This window comes from Propithecus coquereli, unplaced genomic scaffold, assembly GCF_000956105.1.
Source record: "Propithecus coquereli isolate 6110/MARCELLA unplaced genomic scaffold, Pcoq_1.0 Scaffold181, whole genome shotgun sequence".
Classification (NCBI taxonomy): Eukaryota; Metazoa; Chordata; class Mammalia; order Primates; family Indriidae; genus Propithecus; species Propithecus coquereli.
Window position 1 is genome coordinate 3,205,970 of NW_012142857.1, and position 22,469 is coordinate 3,228,438.

The 22,469-nt window shown below is 42.1% G+C and overlaps 1 protein-coding gene across 1 annotated transcript in view; it reads right to left on the bottom strand.

Moving 5' to 3' along the window:
* SKOR2 (SKI family transcriptional corepressor 2) overlaps nucleotides 1-18,459 on the bottom strand; it is a 35,136-nt gene extending 16,677 nt beyond the window's left edge. Inside the window, exons 1-5 of the mRNA XM_012642660.1 lie at nucleotides 15,856-18,459; nucleotides 14,805-14,868; nucleotides 14,247-14,321; nucleotides 1,113-1,178; nucleotides 636-734 (exon numbers count right to left, since the gene is read on the bottom strand). Of these exons, the coding sequence (XP_012498114.1) occupies nucleotides 636-734; nucleotides 1,113-1,178; nucleotides 14,247-14,321; nucleotides 14,805-14,868; nucleotides 15,856-18,459 (2,908 nt within the window). The remainder of the gene's footprint in view (nucleotides 1-635; nucleotides 735-1,112; nucleotides 1,179-14,246; nucleotides 14,322-14,804; nucleotides 14,869-15,855) is intronic.
* Between the last annotated feature and the right edge of the window lie 4,010 nt (nucleotides 18,460-22,469).

Consider the following 22,469-nt stretch of genomic DNA (forward strand, 5'->3'; position numbering starts at 1 on the left):
ATAAACTCTTTGGAAATGCCAAGCCTTTGAGTGTAGAACCAATAGTTTTTAGGCTATACTATGTCCTGTCCCCAAATTTGGAACGGAATTTTAACATTAAATATGGATGGAAAATCTAAAACTATTAAAATTATACCAATTTGATTTAATAAAATAGATTTGTGTACATTGAATTGTTAACATTTAAATTTTCATATATATACATAGCTCAAGCAGCAGGGACTTATTCAGAAGGATCTGAGAATAAAAGTTACTTTTTTGTTGTTTTCCCTACCTTAGAGAATATAAATACCTGAGTAGTTCTTTGGATTTAAAATTTATAATTTAAATTATATCTAAATATATTTAGATATTTAATTACATATTTACAGACATATTTTAAGATACACGCAACACACACACACATACAAACGTATATCAATAAATATATACCAAAGGTTCTTGTAAGACATTTTATCTGTGAGTTGATTCAAAGCATAAATAAGAGAAAATTCAATTTATGAATATTTAGACAGACTAGGAAGACCGTTTGTTGCTTTGCACAATCACTTAATACTTAGAATCACATTCTTAAGCCTAATAATAGAAATGTCTTCAATTATCACAAATGCAATGAAATAAAAAAGATTTCTTACTGAATACTGGGAAAGATGTGCTTCCTTTTAACACTTGAAACTCTTGTTCTAGTCGTCTCCGTAAATCTATTTGTTCAAATAAAACCTTCTGAAGTTCTTCTAATAAAGAAAAAAAGAAGAGTCATTTTACTAATCTTTACAAATAACTCTCCAGAGAACTGTTACATATGGCAATTTATTATTATAAGACAAAATATTTTACCAGTTTAAAAAGTGTTGCATAGACATAGGATAGATTTTGTGCAGAAATCCATGAATATAAATCAATGTAATATATTATTTTAAAGTATTATATTACAGTGTCATGTATTGATTGATATGTATGCATTAATCTCAATTATATCCACCCAATGGTCCATATATTATTCATATGTTGCTTGTCAAGCTTAAAATATGGTGTAGAACAAAAATATCCTCCTATTATCTCCAGTTTTTTAAAGCTAAGAGAACTTCTACAGAATTACAACTTTTCTTTACCTTTCCCCATATTTTCTACATCCTTTTTGAGTGAATGAGGTGAATTGGTTTCTTGTGTGTGTTCACCTTAAAAAAAGGAGAAAAAAATGTTATTAGTTTTGTGTAGGCTATTTTCTGTATGTTTTCTTGTCATTTTCTTTTCATATCTGCAAAGGAGCTTATTTAATATAATCTGACCTTAGAAGTTCTAGGAACCAAATGCTGTCTTCATTTGCTCATGCACAATTCCCCTGACTCACGCAGGAGAGCTGCAGAAAATGAGGACAGAGTCTGCCTGGCCTTGATGGCAGCTCCGTGAAAACAGATTCCTGAAAAGTTATCCCCCGCTGTGGATCCCTCTTTACTATCCATCCTCTACAAGGAAGGTAATCGCTAGGACGGGCAAAAGAAGAAGCTGAACAGTCTAGATTTCTGGTAAAAACCTGATCGGAGTTCCACGGCTCCTTGAAGTGAGGAGGCCCAGCCGCGACTGCAGAAGCAGGATGCTCCCAGCCTTCCTGGGCCACCAAGATTTGTGGCAGTGAAAAAGAAGTACGTGTGGGGGTTGGTGATGGTGGTTTTGAGTTGTCCTTCCTAGAGAATTTATAAGCCTCGAGGGGTTTCTTAACAATTGGTAGCTTGTTTAAAATGAAAACATCAACCTAAAACAGAGATGTGAAATAAATTAGCCTATAGGAGTTTGTAAATATTTACTTGCTTGCAAGTCTCTTAACTAGTTGTGTCCACCAGTAACAATTACATTGTGAATAAAGGTTACATTGTTATTCTCACCTATTTAACTTATGTGCTAATTAGAAGGATGGCAAACTAAGAAAATGTATTTATCTACAATCATAAATTGAGTCTACATAAGCCAGGAAAGCTAAATAAACCAAACAAATCCAATCATTTAGCTAATCGGAAAATTTTTTTTTTCAAGTTTCAACCTGCTATCCATGATATTCACATAATTCAGTTAAGCTTTCTGTTTCTGTCTAAAGAGGTGTGGTACCAAGGACAAAGGGACTCCTGGGGTTTTATGGATTCCCCTCTCCCATCCCCAGGAGTGATCCCTCTTCTGTGGCCCCTGCACACCTTGCAGGGTCTCTGGCATGGTGCTGTTTGCTTAACCCCTTCCTCACAGAGTAGGCCCAGTGCTACTTGGAGGCAGGGGCTGTGTCTTTTCTGCATGGCCAGTGAGTGCCTCGCACAGTGCTGGACACATAGTAAGCACTCAAGAAGTTGTCTTTAGTTGTTTCCGACAGGGATCCCAGGAGGCTGTAATTCTAAATTACAGCATGGGCCAAAATTCATCATTTCAATTATCTCCTTACTACTTTATTTCCCTTAGCAAGAAATAGAATGTAATGGCCCTGGGCACTTGTAGGAATACTGGGAGATTTCATTGTCAAGGTAAAAATTCCTGCAAAGAGGGAAACAGAATCTCTCTCCAAAGCAACAATTAATAGTATCACCGACAGATAAGAAAATCCTCAACGTGACATTATAAATAGTGATTCTGCATTTCACCTGATGACTGTCAGGGGTATGTGTGTGTGTGTGTGTGTCTACATATATGTAATTATACACACATGCAAATACTCCAAGACATATGCATAGTTAGGGGAAGGAGCCTGATAATATCCTTAGCATCCCTAAGTTCCTATTAATAGCAGGCATTTTCTGTAATATCTAGATCATATTCACACAACCTCATTTCCACTCTCATTTTGGATGTGACCTGTCTTTACAGGCTCAGATGTACTCTTGAACCTCAACACCTTGGCTTTCTTCTCCATATAATAAGAAAATAATGAGGAAATATCTGTGAAACATTTTAAAAACAGACCTCAATGTATAATTATTCCTGAATAATACTATTATCGAAAAGAAGAGAAACATGAAGGTTGATAACAAATCATTAATATATAAACCAAGAATGGGCCGGGCGCGGTGGCTCACGCCTGTAATCCTAGCTCTCTGGGAGGCCGAGACGGGCAGATTGTTTGAGCTCAGGAGTTCAAAACCAGCCTGAGCAAGAGCGAGACCCCGTCTCTACTAAAAATAGAAAGAAATTAATTAAACAACTAAAAATATATAGAAAAAATTAGCCGGGCATGGTGGCGCACGCCTGTAGTCCCAGCTACTCGGGAGGCTGAGGCAGGAGGATCGCTTGAGCCCAGGAGTTTGAGGTTGCTGTGAGCTAGGCTGACGCCACGGCACTCACTCTAGCCCGGGCAAAAGAGTGAGACTCTGTCTCAAAAAAAAAAAAAAAATATATATATATATATATATATATATATATATAAACCAAGAATAAGAGTATATGCAGTTTTGCCTATGTTTACTCTAGTTTCAGTAAACCAGTTAAATGTATAGAAATTTCATGCTCATCCAAAATGTTGAATATGAACAAGGGAATAAACAAACATGTACATATCTCTGTATTATCTACAGGGCATAATGAGATGGTATCATTCTACAACTTTCTCAACCACTCAAAACATCATTTAATGAGATCTTTGTTCCTGAATAGGCAATTCTAGAAACCATGTTCTTATCACATTATAGACTATATTCTTTCTGGCTTATTAGTATATTTTGTGGACAGTTCATCTTATATCATGTTTCAATTAGATAATCAAATTTAAAAATTAAAATATGATATGTAAAAATGCATTTCCTTTCTACTTCTACTTTCATATCACATAAAACTACTACATGAGTATGGATATGAAACCACTAAACAAATAGCTTTACATGAGTATGAGTATGAAACCATTAAACAAGTAGCTAGTAAATGCAAATGATATTAACCACAGGCAAATCTGACATTAATAATAAGCTTTTCTCTTCATCAGCTTTGTGGAGGTTTTATTAACATTTTACATCAGTGTCTATTTCAAACAGTTATTTTATTGCAACTTCTGGGTACCATTTGCCGATTTTAAGCTTAGAAGATTCAAAGGTCTGACTTACAAAGGGTTTTTAAAAATGGCTAAATGTTAGGTAGATAAGGAGCACAGAAGCTTCAGCTGCCTTTTGTGTATCTTTTACTGGACTGTTGCCTTTTGTATATTACTAATCTGTGAAAAGCAGATTGTTAATGGTGGTTAAAAATGACCTCTGGGAGCCTGGATATGTTTGTTCACTATTACTGCTAATGTTTTCCATCTGGTTAAAAAAAAAAGGCAGTCTAATACTAGATTAAATAAATGTGATTTAGTTGACAGGGAGCTTCCAATTTTTATAAAGATTTTATCAGGTTAGATGCATTTTACTTTTTCAAAATTAATGAATGGGTTTCAGAGACATTAAAAAATTAAAATGCTTACTTTCCTTTCCTCTATATTTCCTCCTCCCTTTTTAGCAAAATAGGGAACGCTTCACGAATTTGTATGGATTCTTGTGCAGAGGCCATGCTAATCTTATCTGTATTGTTCCAATTTTGGAAATGTGCTGCTGAAATGAGCACTATATTCCCCCTTTTAAAAAAATATTACAAAAAGAATAGGGATGTTAATTGCATAGCGTTATATGACAGAAAATTATACACGGAAGGAGCAACTTTCTCGGAGGCCTGGCATCAAACGTGTCTAAGTCAGACTGTAGAAGAAAACAGTGAGGTGGTTTGAAGTTGGAGAGTAATGGGTCATTAGGGCAAAAATGCACGTACCCCCATAATATCCTGAAATTTAAAAAAATGCATCCCATGGATGGATGTGACTAAAAGTTGCTCCTGGGGGTGGGGTGTCTGGACCAGAATTCCAGAAGTGCATGTCTGCGGGACCAATTCATTGTGACCTGCGTGGTTTCCAAGAATCCTCCTTGCCCCGAAGAGCAGAGGCCACACAGTGCCATGTCAGCGAAGCTACACTGCTTCTGAGTGCAGTCAGAGGCCAGAGAACCCGGGACTACAGGAGTCCTGCTTTCCAGCTCCCTCCAGGGTCCCCGAACAACAGGTGGTCCCGTGTTCTAGGTGAATGTTCCACCCCACCCTTGGTTCTGCCCTCGCGCAGTCATCAGAGACTGGAGGTCCAGGAGAGAGGGGCATGAGAATGTGCCACGCTGAAGCAGCCATGAGCAGTACACGGCAAATGAGGAGAAGATGACAATATACAAGGAAAAAACAAAAAACAAAATGAAAAACAACCAGTAGATTCAAAGCACTACCTTTCAAGGCACAAGAGTAATTACTTTCTCTTGACTATCATGGCACATCTCTGCTCAAGAACCTGCAATGGCTCCCCCCATGATCTCCATCAAAGAATTCACTTTAAATTCCTCCCCCAAAGCCTCCAGTTTCTCCCATATCCTTGTCCCACACGCTGAGCCAACCTATGTTTCTCTACTGCCAAACACAAACCCTTTATTCTAGACTTTCTCACATCTGCTGCCTGGCTCTGCCTCATACTGTTTCTCTGGCCTAAGGAACCCTCCCTTCTCTTCCTTGTCCATCCAAAATCATAATGCCACCCAAGTCCCTACTTGTCATGGACTGAATGTTTCCATCCCCTCCAAAATTCGTATGATGAAATCCTAAGCCCTGAGGTGATGGTATTAGGAGGTCAGGCCTTTGGGAGGTGCCCTCGGGAATGGGATTAGTGTCCTTATAAAAGAGACCCTTTTGCCCCCTTTTCACCAAATAAGAACACCGTACCAGACACTGAATCTGCCAGTGCCTTGATCTTGGACTTCTCAGCTTTCAGAACCATGAGAAATATTGTTTAAGCCACTCAGTCCATGGTATTTTTGTTATAGTAGCCTGATCAGACTAAGACACTTCTCTTCCATAAGCCTTTCCCAACTTCTGCAAATCCTACTGACCCATCCCTTCCTGGGCTGAAGTGCTAAGTGCTTATCATCTTTACACTGCCCCTTTGTAGCCAGGGTTCTAGTGTTTACCTATATGTTAGTCTGGTCTTCCCCAGATAGAAATTATACTTTCTGACAGCAGGGAGATCCTGCCCTATGGGTAACCCTCATCACCTCTACCTTAGAAAGGGGTATAATACACATTCCACAAATATGTATTATACTTAATTTAATTCATTATGGCCTATGAAAGAAATACCCACTAATGCTATTATAAATTCTCAATTGTCATGAAGAGTTTTTTGATTTTTTTGGAGACAGAGTCTTGCTCTGCTGCCTAGGATAGAGTGCAGTGGCATCATCACAGCTCACAACAACCTCAAACTCCTGTGCTCAAGCAATCCTCTTTCCTCAGCCTCCCAAGTAGCTGGGACTACAGGCATGTGCTACCACACACAGCTTATTTTTTTATTTAGCTATGTTGCTCAGGCTGATCTCAAACTCCTGGTCACAAGCAATCTTCTCGCCTTGGCCTCCCAAAATGTTGGATTACAGGCATGAGCCATCATGCCTGGCCATGAGGAATTTTAAAGCACTAGCTCATTCCTATGAATAAAAAAGCACATTTTGATCCATCTGTATATTCTGACTAAATTAGTCTAACTATAATTTCAGTATACTGGGAAGTTTGTGATATTCCAACAGAAAATAAGTTTTGTTCCCATCTGACATTTTGAAAATTTCTTTTAGGGACAAACAAAACCATAGCATTGAATTTTAACCAAGATCTGAAAATATTAATTAACATACATGTTTGCTGTGGCCTCCAACAGCAAAAATACCTTACAGTTTTATAGCTCATTTAATTATAAAAGTCAAATAAGTAGGTCAGAAGACCTGTCCTGTTGGTGGACATGGGACAGGAGGAGAAGTTGATTAAACAGACATCACTGTTCTCAAGCTAAACTCTGAATTCAATAAATAAGATCATTCAAATATTGTACCCTGCATGTACATAGGGTATACTACGTATATAGGGTACAACATGAAACTCTTGCCATTTGAATAAAGATAAAACATTTGGCATTCACCTATCCCTTCTGTGGACATACATTCTCTCTCCTCCCCCCTCCTTTCATCCCCACTTGGTTTCCTACTCTTCATCTTGGCTGACTCCCTTTTAAATTCTCCCTTGAGCCTGCAACCAGCTCAGAAGCACTGTCCCAGCCTGTAGCCATAGGGGCTACCAAGTTGCTTATCACTGAAAGAGCTTCTGTGTTCTCCCAGTACTGTTGTGGACAACACTTGAAAAACATTTGGAGAAAATATTTCCTTTTATAGAAAAAAGCGTGTTATTTAATTGCATACTCAAAGGTAAATTTAGTAAATAAAATTATTTTGGTTTGAGGCTGTGTCTATACATAAGATTCACATGAACTCTAACATTTGGATGAAGAATGTTAATTTCAGTCAAGTGTCCCGATGTTTCTTTAGTTTGTGGAGACTCATGTGCCAGTGTCTGTTCTGGTGCAGGGGAGCACACCCTGGAAGAGAAAGCACGTCCTGCACGCAAAGCTGCAAAGGGTCTCTATATGCTGTTCCCAGTGCACTGTCATGACTTTTCGGGCTGGGCTAAGGTTCTGTCCTCTTGCCTTCCAACAACCTCAGCACAGGGCCTGGCCTCTGTTGAACACAAACTCCACATACACAAGTTTAATTCCCAAATAAACTCTGAATTTTAATAATTGATCTTAGCCTTATAATTTGGCTTTAATTGAGATTTTCTGGAATTTTTATTTGTTCTTTCTCTAACACTATTTTAGAGGTACAATTTGGACAGGGTCAGATTAATCTACAGTTAATTAACTAGTACACTTAGTAATAACCAAAATTTAGCACAATATGTGGTTTAGTGAGGTTTTTAAAAACACTTTGCATTAAGACAAAAATCAATCACATAGAAAGCAAGGTTAAATAATTTTCTCCTCTATCAGTGGGACACAGACTTCTGCTAATTTCTTGGTGTTAAATTCTACATTAAACTACTTCCCTTGTGACATTTGGCGCTTTGGAGAGGTCACAGAACAGAAGAGAAAAAGAAATCAATACCACTGGAGAGCACATGCTACAGAATGAACTAACTAAATATTAGCTCCATCAGTAAAAAAGAAAAAAAAAGTAGCAAGTGCAAGATTAAATAATATCAGTGGGATTGCAGTAAACTAAGAGTGACATCAAACTGTATAATTCATGATCAAAATTTACTGCAAGTTGCATACACATTCCTTCTCAAATCACTATATTAAATATCTTGGATTAGCAAATCTCGAGTCCATTTAGAATTCTCTTGAGTTTTAGAACTGGTGTCAAAATTGCCTTTTATAAAATTAATAAAGGGCCACAAGGTGGGAACTGTAGTAGGGGCCTGAACTCTGCAAAGGTATAGGCATAGTTAAAATATATATATAACCAGCCATTGTTCCCTAGTTTGCTTTCCTTTAATTGCTTACTACTCAGGAGTCAAATAGCTGATAGTCATAAAGATTCTTAGCTTTCTTCATTGCTCCTATAGACGACATCACCCTTGTGAAACCTAAGGCTAGTTTTTGAGATATCTTCCAGGCCCTGCATTCTGGTGGGCCAGCTGAGCCATCCAAACCAGTGGCCCAAGGAACTGACTCAACTGGTCTCGTGACCCCCACCTGGGAATGGACTCAACACAAGAAGACAATTTCTATACCCCTGTGATTCCACCCTGAACCCAGCAAGTCAGCAGACCCAACGGCGCCTTGCCTGCCAAACTACCTTTAAAAACCCTTTCTCCCAAATTCTCAGGGAGACAGATTTGAGAATTTCCTCCTGTCTCCTTGCATGGCACCTGAGACAGTAAAGTCTTTCTCCACTGTAACACCTGCTGTCTCAATGTATTGGCTTCCTTTTGAGCAGGGGCAATGAACTTGGTTGGACAGCAACAGTGTTGTGAGCTAATGCTACTTAATATTTTTATTCTGGAAAGTAAAGTTTTTCACTGTCCTCTATCTCTGTGAGTTTCACATAAACTTTAAAAAATCATTAGTAAGAAGGAAATTTTTTCACAGAAGTTTCATAAAAGAAATTGATATTTGAAATAGGAGGATTATTTAATTTTGAATACATATATTGAAAGACCACAGAATATATTGTACATAACTAAATGTTGGTAGTAAATTAGAGGTGGGAGGTTTTATCAAATTTTATAGGTAGATAAACTGAAGCATAAAGTAGTTAAAAGGCTTACCCAAAGTCACTAGTAGATCTGAGAATTAAAACTCAGATCTACTAGTCTGTGCTCTTAAGAATGTTTCTTCTTTTCTTGCTTTTTTTAAAAAAAAATCATAAGCATGTTCTAAAATAGAATAGAATAATAAATCAGAGTGCTTCATCCGCTATATATTCATGAGAAGTGTAATTGCTTCTTACTATTCTCAGAAACCTGTCCATAGCATATTAAGTACACTAGAGAATCATACCAGTGAAAATCAAATTGATTTTAAGACTTCTATACATACAAGATGCAGCTGTACTGGGAGTCCATGGGTGCTGCATTTCTAAAGTGAAAGGGATTGAAAAGTGGGGATGACTCCACTTCACCTGATTTCCTTGACCTGGAATAGCTTTGAGCTGTCTCACCAGCTTACCCCACTGCATTCAATTTCAAATCACTTAACTTCACAAAAGTTATTCAAAATGGATATGCAAAACCTTACTCTGGAATTGCAAGTGAAATACCGTCATTTATATTTTTGAGTAGGTAATATTTTGACCAAACTACCATCCCTTTAATCTATCTGACCTGGTTTTAAGCATGGGTCTAATTTTAAAGAGATGGATAGAAAAAAGTTCTACTGGCTTTTGGGGGAATTTTGGCTGCTTTAAAAACCTCATGTTTGGTCTCTCTAATTATACAGAATTATAATTACATCTGCTGTGTGCAAGATTAATGACCACTAACAGGGAGGTTTTAAAAAAATCATTTAAAAATGTAATTTCTTTGAAATTGAGGAAAAGTAAGTTACCAATAAGGCTGAGAGGTTGAAGGAAGGCTAAACTTAATTAAAATGATGAACTACAAAATCAACTGGAACTAAGTATTGTTGCTAAACTGATTTTGTATTAGGCATCAATTACAGCAAGTATCTACCATCAAAAGGTATGTCTATAGCCTTACTTGTTTAGAGAAAGGTCATAGAAATTTCCTGATAAACATTTATGATTGTGACTAAATAAAAAATTCATATAAAAATTATAAATTGCATATTGACTTATCAGGCAGTTTGAAAGGACATTGCATTCTCCTATGTTATAGCTACATATGCATAGAAATTGATATTTTCCAATAAAGTTCTTGTGACCCAAGATTCCAAGATAAATTAAACATTGGCTAAAGGGATACGTGGTTATATAAACCTTATTGGATGGGATTAAGTGTAGACTGCCATTAAAGTACTCAATACTGCATTCCAGCCAATCTGCCTCTGCCTCTTGATTGGAAGGAATCTGAGGACAGAGACTAGTGTTCAATTCTATCTCTGAATCACCGGAGTCCAGCAAAGCACTTCGCATGCAATAGGCATTTGAAGACATTTGTGGAGCAAAGAGTAAATAAACAAATGAATATTAATGCTATCATGTAGATGTAAAAGTTAACAGTTGCTACATGGGGAAAAATATCTCCACTAACAAGCAGGGAGTACTGGATAAAGCCTTTGGCTGCTACCATTCCAAAACATCTAATCACGAATGCTCATAATCACTTGGGCTCATCTGACTTTTTCACATTTTGCCAAATAAATGCATTCTTGGAATCTGACCACAAGTAAATAAATTAATATCAAAACATGGGCCAATAGGGCCCCCACTCGGGGATTTTCTCAAAAGCGCATTTCAATATGAAGACAATAATCTAATCTTTTCTACAAGCAAGAACAGCTGAACATGCACCCAGCTAAGTCCCACAACAACCCAAACTCCTTAAACACTTTTTGGTGTTTAAAACATCTTCACATGTTTAGAGAAAAAAAAAAAAAAACCCTAAAGGATGAAGTTCTTATGACCCAAGTTTCCAAGATAAATTTAACAAAATATGTCCTTCCCCTGAAATTTGCTCATTTTGATACTATGTTTTTATCCCTTCCACATCTCACCTGTCTCCCATTCAATACAGGATAATAATAGTGTATAATCTACTACCTACACGCTTTCCTGAATAATGTGAGAATGAAATTGTGATATGGAAAATCAATGAGGAACGAGTTTCTATGAGAATCTGTATCAAATTAATTATTGTGAGGAAGAGACTAGCAATATATCAATAGTATGACTAGGTGTTATCACCATTATAACTATTGACGGTACCGCCCTGAGCTCCAGGCACTGTGGAATTTTTATGTGAACACCGATCCTGACTATACTTTTATTTCCTTCCTTTTAGCATTTATATTTCCATTTGAATCAAACAACAGTGAATTCCATGTTTTTTGTTCACTCTGGCTATCATTCTGGGGTTCTGATGGCTTTTCAGGGTTTACTGGACTCATTAAATACGGGAAAAACAAACCCCTTTCAAGACCAGGAACTTATTTGCAAAATCCATTCAAATCAGAGGAAGATGAAAGAGAGAAATTCAGTTTTTAACAATTATTCAGAGATTCGTAATAATTAAGACAGGCAATGAAGAGCATATAACTCTGTTCTAATACATTTAGATTTCTAATGGGTATGCACAGTTGTTGAAATGTTAGCTTAAAACTTTATAAAAATCATGAATACTAGCTGTTAAATGCAGTATAGGAAATTAAAGTTCCTAAAAATAAATGATTTCTGATTGTGAAATTTGGATTTTCTCATTAAATTTATGGAAACTATTTTAAACATTAAATTATCCCATAGTTGTGTACAAATCATTGTTATCTCTTGAAAAAGCTATTGTACATTTTACATCTTTTATAACACATTTACAGTTTTAAAAATTTCCTTCAAAATTTGTACCCAAATAGAGTTTAGCAGAAGTAGACTAATGATGATTGATGTTTATCTAGTAGCTAAATGAAGTTCAGGGTGTGAGGTTCAAGGTCTAAATGCATTATTTAGTTACTATACTAAATACATGTATATTATAATTTGAATGTTAATATCACCAATAGCCAACTCCAAAATAAAAACTTCCAAATTTAGGCAGTGAAACCACCTTAAAATTAATGCATATAAATTACAATGTACTAATTTTAACCAGCAACACTAAATTAAAACCTATTTTGAGATCAGTGAATGGAAAGCAGGGTCTATATCCTACCTCTGAATGGGTTACATTATTAAAAAAATACACAGTCACTGCTACATGCAAGTTTTCTTATTTTATTGGACTTTGGGCTTCATGGGGCCTGCTTAGAAAATGAGGTCACACATAAAATTTTTAAAAAGTAAATAAAAATTCCCCCAAATTAAGTAAGTTCTTGACAGTGCCACTAGGATGTGACACTGCTTTTAAATTCTCTTTCTGAGTTTTGTCTATTTTCGTAGAGGACTGGAAATTCTCTAGTGCTCATTGGTCGTACAACACAGACCTAGCAAAGGTCTCCAATCCACTTCAGCTGTTGAAAGGGCCCGAGTTAATTTGCATTCACGAGAGTACATATAGACTCCCCGTCTATGGTTTCCAGGCGTGGGAGAAATTGGGCTACTTTTAAATCTATTTTTAGCCATACAGAGCTGCTAAATATCATTTGATCTGGGGCTGAGGAATGTTTCTAAAATTGTTTTTTCATATTCATGAATGTGTTATTTCCAGTGGCTATTAATTTCTACACATATCAAACAAAAGCAATTGACTATCTAGAAATGTCTGGAAAATGGTGAGATATTACAGAATCAACTGAATAGAATTATAAACCCTTTTTTTGTGTGTGTGCAAAAACCATTAGAAATTCCTTAGTAGCAACGCTTTGCATTTCAGGCTTCAATTTTGTGAGATACCACACTAGGGAGGAGGTAGTTCCTGGAAAATATCATTGCCTTTGTGACTTTAGATGATACTCTTTAGATTGTAACAGAAAAATCCACATTTAACAATTTTATCATATTAGACACAGAGCAAATTTGCGAAAGATAATTTTATGAATTTTCAAAGGGCATAAGGGTTTAATGTGTGGAAGTGACAATAATAAAAACATTTAAAATGTACTAATGAACAGGTAATGCCCGAATGCACAAAATGACAGTATTGTGTATTTTATGTAAACTTGATGTGGCCACTAACCAATGATATACTACAAAATTCTTCTTAGCAACTCCTCAGCATTGTTAATCAAAATTGGATGTTGATCATCATTTATAGAATATATGCATGAAATAATTTGGAAATATCTGATAATATATAAAGCTTTATTCCCATGATATATAAAACCATTTTTTTTCATTAAAACACGTATTTTCCTTGTGCCATTTAAAATATTGAGAAGTTTCCTTTATGAGAAAATAAAAACAAAGGTTTGGAGACCATTTTCATTGTACTTTGTTGTTATATAAGATTCCTTAAAGATCCTATTTTCTTTATTTCTGCTCCCTACACCACTCTTTCTCTCTCTCCCTCACTTCCTAGCTTGCTCTCTCTGTCTCATTTGACAGGCAAATTTGCAGACATTGCCGCAGGATAACAACCTCGTTTGACAGTCAATTAACCGTGAATAGTCAAAGCCAAGGCAGTTTGCATTACATAAATGGAAAATTAGATTCCTTTTTCCCAAGAAACAAAACCCTCTCCTTAAGACACTGCAATAGACAACTTAGTATCAAAACTTCTAATCACGTCTTTCCCAAACCCCTTGGAGACATTTAGCAATCAGTAAAAGGTGGTTTCATTTAATTTGTATAATGTAATTTTTGTAAATGTATTATACATTTTGTGTAGAGATCATTATCATGGAGATAATATAAATGTTGGCATAGATGTCATAAAACACCTTTAATGTCTTTCTGACAGATATTAAAAGCAATAAGCTGTGATCCTTTTTAATGGAAGGTTTCTAAGAGAACATTTCAATTATTGTCATTTTATGCTTTTCCAGCCTGTTTCATTGTGTAACCTGATATATTTCTGAATTTTCTTCTGAAATATGCCCAGCAATTAATAATCTTATTGCTATTAATGTCAGTGCTTTCCCATTTGTGTTTTTCTTAGTTATATCTATTAGGAATTGTTTTTTATTTTTACCCTTGTACTAAATATTCAGTCTTTTGATTATGAATTTCAACCCCTCTCTCTGTCATCTGACTATTCATTCCTCCTGTTTGTTCCCAGCCTACCTGATCTTTCTCTCCAAAAATCTCCTCCAGAAGCATCAGAGTCTGTGATGAAAAAGCTATGCTCCTTGTTCTTATCTAGAACCAAAACAAAACAAATTCTACAAGTGATCCGACTGACAAATGGGATACAAAGACATCCAAGAATTTTTTTTGGGGGAAGGGGATGCTGTTTATTATATCTAAGTTTGAGAATGACTAAAGAGTAATAATCAGAAGGTTCTAAATATTCTCCAAAAAATGTGACAAAGACATCTAAGAATTTTGACATGTATTTATGTAATTGTGCATGTTTAGAGAGCTGACATCATTTAAATGCAAAGAGGTATGCCGAGATTGGGGGCAATGCCACTGTTATTTAGAACATTGCCATCGCTTGCAAACTACAGAAATGTTGCTCTTTCAAATATAAACAGCGATATCCAAAAAACAAACAAACAAAGCATAAAAATCAGTGGACGAAAAACAATGGTGGCAGGGAGTGGGCTGGGAAGCTGGGTATAAATCTCACAGAAATGATTAAATGCAGGCAAGAAAAGTGGTGATTCATTTTTCTTTTACCTGAAAAGCTGTTGTCATCCTTTGTAGATACAATAACTTGGTTATTTTCCTTAGTTTTCTGACTCTGTGTGGAAAAGAATTAGACATACAAATCAATGCCTGGATCAAACCATATGCTAATGTCAACAGTCAGCAGGAAGAAGCATCAATAAAAGTGGCTCCATGGAGCCTCTCGAGACATCTTTTTTTTGATGATCATCTTCTTTGAATAGTTTTGTACTTAGATGCATGTGTCTGACTGCATATACCTGCACTATCCTTTAAGAAGCAATACAGATTAATTAAATATATGCCTATGATAGCCTCTGTTAATAAATATACAATGTTATTTGTCAAATCTACGCTTCACTGGGACAGATTCAGTTCACTCTAAAGTCCTTGAAAGTGTTTTCTCTGCACACTTGAGTGAACGCTGAATGTTAAACCATTTAAATTTAACTTTGGTCTTTCGGGGATCCCAAGAAGTGTTTTTCAGTTGGTGGAAATTGGTTTCCAAGAAGAGGGTCTTGCCGAAGATTGTGTCTTTTATTTTACTGCACACAGTATCTTACAGATTCTGGCTAAACCTTGATTAAAGCAGTTAAAATACAACGGACTTTAACTTTTGAAGCTAGAGTATTTTTGATCTTTTTTGAGTCATGGTTGGGGGAGGCACTGAATTCCAGAGAAGAAAACAGACTGCTGCCATTTTGTGGTCTCGCTGCTTTTTGGGGAACAAATGTGCTCAGCTGGGGGGCATAGGGGACTGTTGGATTAGAGGAAGGACCAGGTCAATAAAAGGGTCTTTTCCAACTTCTATGAGCAGCCAACTTAAATGTAAGAGGGAAAGGAGGCCTCAAAGCCTTTGAAAGGCGTTATAAGAAAGAGACCAGAAACCACATTTTTATGGAGGACCATTGGCAGGAAAGAAGCCCTCCTAAACACACTGAATATTTCATTTCTGTGGGGAAATCTGGTGATTCATCTTTCCTGCGCATATGTAACCGATTCAGCGTAAAGGTGCATTTAAATAATAATAATTAGCTTGAAAGAGCCTAAAGGGGATATTTACATCTTTGTAGGAGGGCGGCTCCTCAAGTGATGGATGGTGGACCGGGCTGCCCGGGCTGCTGCTACCACCGCCACTCGCTTTCTGGGGGGCCAGGGGCGGGGGTGGGGGCGGGGGCAGGTCCGAGCCGCCGGGGTCACCCAGTTTCCCGTCCTCCTGCAGCAGCCTGGAGGAGTTCAGGGCCAACGGGAAAGCGCCCGCGGCGGCTGGAGCGCGGTCCCGGCTGCTCCCCTTCTCCGACAGCCCTCGGCCCTGGAGGAAGCGGCCGCCTCCACCTAAGGGGTCTCCCAGTAGAACCCCGGTCTCCTCGTCTTCCTCCTCATCTTCTTCAGGGTCTCGACCTTCCTCTTCCTCTTCCTCGCCCTCTGGGGGCTTGTGGCCCTCCACGTCCACTTCCTGCTCTTCTTCCTCATCCTCCTCGTCCTCAGAGCTGTCCTCGCTGGGGTAGCTGCAGCTGGTGCCCCCGGGGGACAGAAGGCCTCGGTGGTGCGGCTGCGGGGCCAGCGGAGGAGGCGGGGGCGGGGGCGGCGGCGGGGCCGGGTGGTGGCGCTCAGAACCCGGCTCGTCGGGCTGCGGGGGCAGTAGCAGCAGGGGTGACGGCGGCTGCGGGGGATGATGGTGGTGGTGGGGGTGGTGATGGTGATGGTGGTGGTGGTGGTGCGGTTGGGCCGAGTGCGGCGCGCCCGCCGATGCCCCGTGAAGCTTGGCCAGGCTCTCCGCGTCGTCCTTGCCGCCCACTGGCCTGAAGGCGCTCGAATGGTGGTAGCTGCCACCCCCTGCCTTGCGCCCCTCCAGAAGGTGCGGGTGGTGAGGTGCGGGCACCCGGGAGCCCGCAGGGCCCGCTCCGCCGGCCGCAGCCCCAGGCCCGGACGCAGCGGCGGGGTCGGCGGGAGGCGTGGAGCCCGCGCTGCAGTCCCCGCCGCTGCCGCCCCGGGGCGACTCGAAGAGCGCGTCGTGAGCGCCGGCGCCCGCCGTAGGAGGCGGTGGGCCGGAGCCCGGGCCGTTGGCCACTACTTGAGGGGGCTGGCCCGGCGGGGGCGCAGCCTCAGCGCTCCCCCCGGCGCCGCCGGGCTCGGCCAGGTCCAGGAAGGCCTGGCGCAGCAGGGCCGGGCTGTCACCAAGCGCGCATCCCAGCGCCGAGGGCGGCTGTGGCGGGGGCTGGAGGTAAGTGGGCACTGGAAGCCCGCCGGGGGTCCGCGGCGGCCAGAACATGCAGAAGGGCGGGTAGAAGGCGTCCTTTCGGCCCGCTGGCCAGAAGAGGCCGGACAAGCCGGCCTTGGGCGCCGCTCCCGCGCCGCCAGCACCCGCGCCCCCCAGGGCGTCGGCTGTGGCGCCCGCGTCCTCCTTCTTGTGGCACAAGCCAAAGGCGGCGGCTGCGGCCGGGAAGGTGTAAGGGTGAGGAAAGAGGCCTCCGCAGCCTGGGAACTTCTGCAGCACGCCCCCGAACGAGCCCTTGCTGGGCACCGGGATGACCGGGTAGCTGCGCGGTCCTTTGGCGCCAGCCGCCGCGCCTGCCCCCGCGCCGGCGCCGACGCCGGTCACACAGCCACCCCCGGCTCCGCCCCCTCCAGCCCCGGCGCCGCCCGAGGCCGCCGCCACTGAGAGGCTGGCGGCTGCAGCCGAGAGGCTGGCGGCGGCCACGACGGCCGCCTCTTGCAGGGAGTCGTCGTCGTCGTCGAATCGCGGCCGCTTGTGGTGAGCGTGTGGTGAGCCCGCCAGCTCCGCCAGGGGTGGCGGTGGCGGCGGCGGCGGGGGCGCGCCCAGCAGGTGCGGGCCCAACAGTCCCCCGCCCCCTGCCACGGCGGCCGCGGCTGCCACTGCCGCCGCCTTGACGGAGCTGAGCGGGTGGCAGGCGGGGTGTGCGCCCGGCTGGGGTAGAGCACGCTTTCTGCTACCGCCGTTGAACATGGCCTTGACGTCCTCCCAGGCGAAGACTAGCTCGTCCTGGGGGCTCTTGTCAGTGAGCTTGAGATGACGGCGCCACGAGTTGAAGTTGGCAGCGTCTGGCTGAGTGTACTTGGCGTCGGGCGTGCGGTGGGAGTGGAAAATGAACTTGTTGGGCGAGAAGTACATGTTGCAGTAGCTACATTTGATACACTTGGCGCGCGAGCTGTTGTAGCGCGCGGGGATGAAGCTGCCACGGCAGCCCCAGGCACACTCGTGCGACACGTCGAAAGCGAAGTTGTCGGGCAGTTTGGGCGGCCTGTTTTCGCCCAGGAACGACTTGCACAGACGCTCGGCCTCGCGCTTGGTGATCATGCCGCAGCGGCGCGATGAGATGGGCATGGCTCCCGCGCGCCGCAGGATCTCCAGCTGCACTGGCGTGCACTGCACGCACGTGATGCCCAGCGCCACGCGGCGGTTGTGGATCTCGTTGTAGCTGAAGTTCTTGAGAAGTGTGTTGGAGATCTGCGCCAGGCACAGGCGCTCCTGCCCGTCGATCACCAATGACACGATGGGAATGCCGTAGAGGATCACCTGGCCCACCTGGTTGGGTTTGAGGTTGGCGTGGCCTGGCCGCGGCTGGCTCAGCGCGTCGGGCTGGAAGGCGCTCGACGGCGACGCCAGCAGGATGTCGTTGGGCCCCGGCAGCGGGCTGGAAGCCATCTCCTCCGCCGCGGAACCCCGGGCCGAGCCCTCTGGGTCTGCCTTGGAGACTGGAAGGGAAAGGAGAAAGCGTTGATTTGAGCCTATTCATCATAAAACAGAGGGGTGGGGAAAATCGCAAACTGAAGAATTGTAATAACTTCTTTGCTTTGGTTAAGACATGATTATAACTGGAAAAAGTGACCAACTATCAGACATGAGAGTCATCTCTCTTAATTTCCTTCAAGGTTGTCCGTTAGAAATACAAAGATCTGAAGGTACTTCTAAACATTCCAAGTAAATGAAATATATATATTTAAAGCAGTCAATTCCCAAGGAATTTGATACGTTATCCTGGATTTATAGAAGCTGTTGGAACAAAATGGTGTGCCCATTAGAAATTAGAAAATAATGACAGTTGTAACTAGCGCAGATTGTAAAAGTTTTGGAAAACTGGAGCTTGGGTATTGAAACCCAAATTTAAAGAGAGAGAGACCATTTGCATTTGCTTGAAAATAGATTGATTTTGATTAAAAAAACATAAGCCCAAACCTTTTAAAAAGTGATTTTTGTGGTATCTGTGGTTTCCTTGGGGAAATTCACTACTGGTTGAAACACAGTTCATTAAAGCAAAACGAAATCCCTTCCTACCTATCCTTACCATTAGATATTTTTTTTACTGTAATTAGAATTTTTTTTAAAAGTGAAAAATGTACAAAGCCATATACACAATTGCACCAAAATAGAATGTTTCTCTTTCAGTTATCTATTTCAAAACCCCACTTGCTGAACTGAGTGGTTCTGGTCCCCGATAGGGGGCTTAAAAAGATAAAGTTGAAGATTATAAACATTCAAAAAAATGTTTTCCTGTCATTTTCATGGCAATAAAAAAAAGTAAGTACAGGCAAGTGTGTTAAACCCAGAAACAGTGCAAGGGAACGAACAATTCTTGGGGATCTTTATTGGCAGACTTCAAAAGGCAAATTTAGTTTAATGTGAACTACCTTCTGTGACCTTTTTTTCCTTGATCTATGTAGATTATATATTTATGGGAGAAAAGCTGCCCCCTCCCCCAATGCAGATCATCTGTGGGCTAGGTAATCTGTGGGAGTGTTGAAAGTCAAAATCCCAGGTTGGGCCTGTGGTAAAATTTCTAACTTCGTCTCTGGTCAACTGATGCTACCATAAGTGAAAATATCCAGTAAATCGAAAATATAGAAAAAGGAAGCAAAAGAAACATTTGTGACAATGTTAAATCGAGCTACTCAAAATCGCTCATTGCCTAGGAAAACAGTGACCTTTCCACAGCTACATGTCATAGCGCATTGGCCAAGACTATTCTTTGCCCTGGAAAATCACCAGTGGCCATGGTATAGCCATACTCCACCAAGTACAGTTTGTTATTACAGAGATTTCAGAGGATACACTATCCTACTCCCTCACCCAAATTGTCACATCTGTGCCCTCTCTCTGGGCCCCCATGGCATCTATACTGCAGCCTCTGCCCTTCTGCCCCTGAATCCTCAGCTCTTATTACACTTGGTGGCCTCCAGGAAGGCTGAACAAACCTCGACGCAATCAAACGAGAGGAAAGCCTGGCTTGTCACTTCGGATGGATCAGAGACAATATTTCCAGGGGACAGGGCGTTAAATGGCAGTTCAAGGCACAGTGATACCTGAGCCTGATACAATCAAACCTAGCTCCGCCAAATGGCCCTTCAATGCTCATTTCCCTTCCAAACAAGATTCGTATTAGCTTAATAAGACCCTGGGAGAACTCGAACTCTCCCGCTCCCCAGCAATGCGGGCAGCGGGCCTGCCCAGGAGGAGGGCTGGTTCTGCTTTAGGGACCCGCAGCCCTAGCAGCGGCAGACCAGGCAGAAGTGTCTCCTCCTGGGTGTCCTCCACTTTCACCCCAAACCCTCACAGAAACTCCTGTCAGAGCAGAGACACAAATAAGAAGGTTTAGGTTGGGAGATTTTTTTAAGGGAACGAGAGGAGAAGAGACAATTAAAAGTTAGCTGAACTGAAAAAGGAAGCTGGGAACTTCCCTATCCTGCTCACGATCCAAGGATCCCCGACTTAGTTCTCCTGGCTCCCAAACCTGTCACAACGAAGCCCGCCGCAGCCCCTCAACGTAACGCGGAAATCCCGTCGCCGGGGAACTGAAATAGTGAACCACGAGCTGTGTGCCGAGTTAGGGCAGGCCGGTTCCGGCAGTACCTGGTAACTCCTAGGTGTCTTCAGGCGTGCGGCTGCCGGCCCATCTTCCGAGGGCGCTCGGAGGCGAAGCATCCAAGCGGGTCCTCGAATCCAGCGGGCGGGACTCCGGCGGGTTCTGCGTGAAGATCCGGGCTCTCGTTCGAGCTAAAGACGCTCGAACCCCGGCCGGGGGAGAATGACCGCCTGAATTGCGGCGGGGCGTCCCCTGAACCGCGGAAAGTGTGGGCGTGCGGAACCCTGCGGCAGGCGAGCCCCAAGTGGAGCGCAGTCTGACAGCGCCTTTCTCTGTCTCTGAACTCGTGTCGGACCGAGGGGACGCCACCCAGCGGGCAGGGTGACGTCACCGTCTCCCTGACACTCCACATTAAAGGGCTGGCATGTTACAGGGAGGGAGGGGGAGAGCGAAAGCGAGAGCGAGGAACATAGAGATCCTTTCTCAGCAGGCACGAAAGCTACCACCTAACCAACCCGCTGTTGACAGCAACCTCCCCAACCCGGGAGCAAAACGCAGCAATCGTGCTGGAGCCGCAGATCTGATTTAGGAGTGGAAAGCCGAACAGTCTGCGTGCATCCCAGGGACCTGGATCCTGGAGGCCCCGATTCTAGAAGGATGCCTCCAAATTAACTGTATTCCTGCCTGTTTTTGTCCCCTCCCCTCATTTCTGAGTCACGCTCCTTCATGAATGATCTCTCTGTTACACGGTGCAAACCAGTAGCCTCTCAGAGTGTCTCCGAAGGTATAGAATCCACAGTCAGCTGAGAATAGGTTAGCTTCAGCGACTCGTTTGAAACGCTGTGAAATGAGAAGAAGAAGAGAAGTTTCCACGTAGGGTGCCCAATCTGAAAACTTGGAAGGAAGAATAAAGAGTGTCCCTACTTTTGCATATACATTTGCTTTTTAGGAAAAGAAACAGAGAGTCACTGCAGCCTACTCTATTTCATGAAGTGTACAATTAGGTGAGGACCCAACGTGTGCATTCATCTTTCAACTTCATTCAGAATAGTTCGCTAACCCGTTTAATAAGATCCATGCAGGTCGCCTTAGCACAAGGAAGAGGTGAGGTGGAGAAGCAGGGGGGTTCCCAACCTTGACTGGTCCTTGAGCAAGATGCCAGTTTCCCTGAAGAAGTAAATTTCCTTAGGGAACCATGTGGAGGTATGCCTCCCACTGAAGACAGGTAGGATGAAAAAACCTTTCCCTGTAGTTTCCCCAAAGTAAGGCACACCCTAGGATATTAGTGAAGTGTCAATATATTGTCTTCCAATTGACCAGCTGTTAAGAGTCAAAACAACCACTAGCTAGTTTATCAGAAAGGAAAGAAACCATTTATTTGGAGGACATTCTAAGAAGGTTACCTGCTGGGGGTGGGTTTGGGGAATCCTTTAAGTTTTTCCTTTACTACCATAGCTGAATTTTCAACTAATGCCTGGTGAAACAGTCTTAGAGTTGTGGAAATAATCGAATAACCTCTACTAAGCCAGAAGCCCAACCAGACTCTGTCAGAGCATCAACAATAAACCACTGCTAAATACAATAGTAAAAATATGAAATCTTAACACTTCATCAAAAGTTAGTAAAACCAAGGGAAGTCAAATGAACAGAAACATGAGGGGCTTGTTGCTCAGGAGTTGCTGCTATTGTAAAGTAATATCCCAAAACACAGTTTCAGAGCCATGAAAATTGAAAGGTTTGTGTGGCATAAGTTTCAAAGGGCAGTGAAATAATCTTTCACCCTCTCCTAGTTTCTTAAGGGCATTAAGGGCACAAATTAGGTTCTGTCCTAAGGGGCTGAAATCAGCTGAGCACT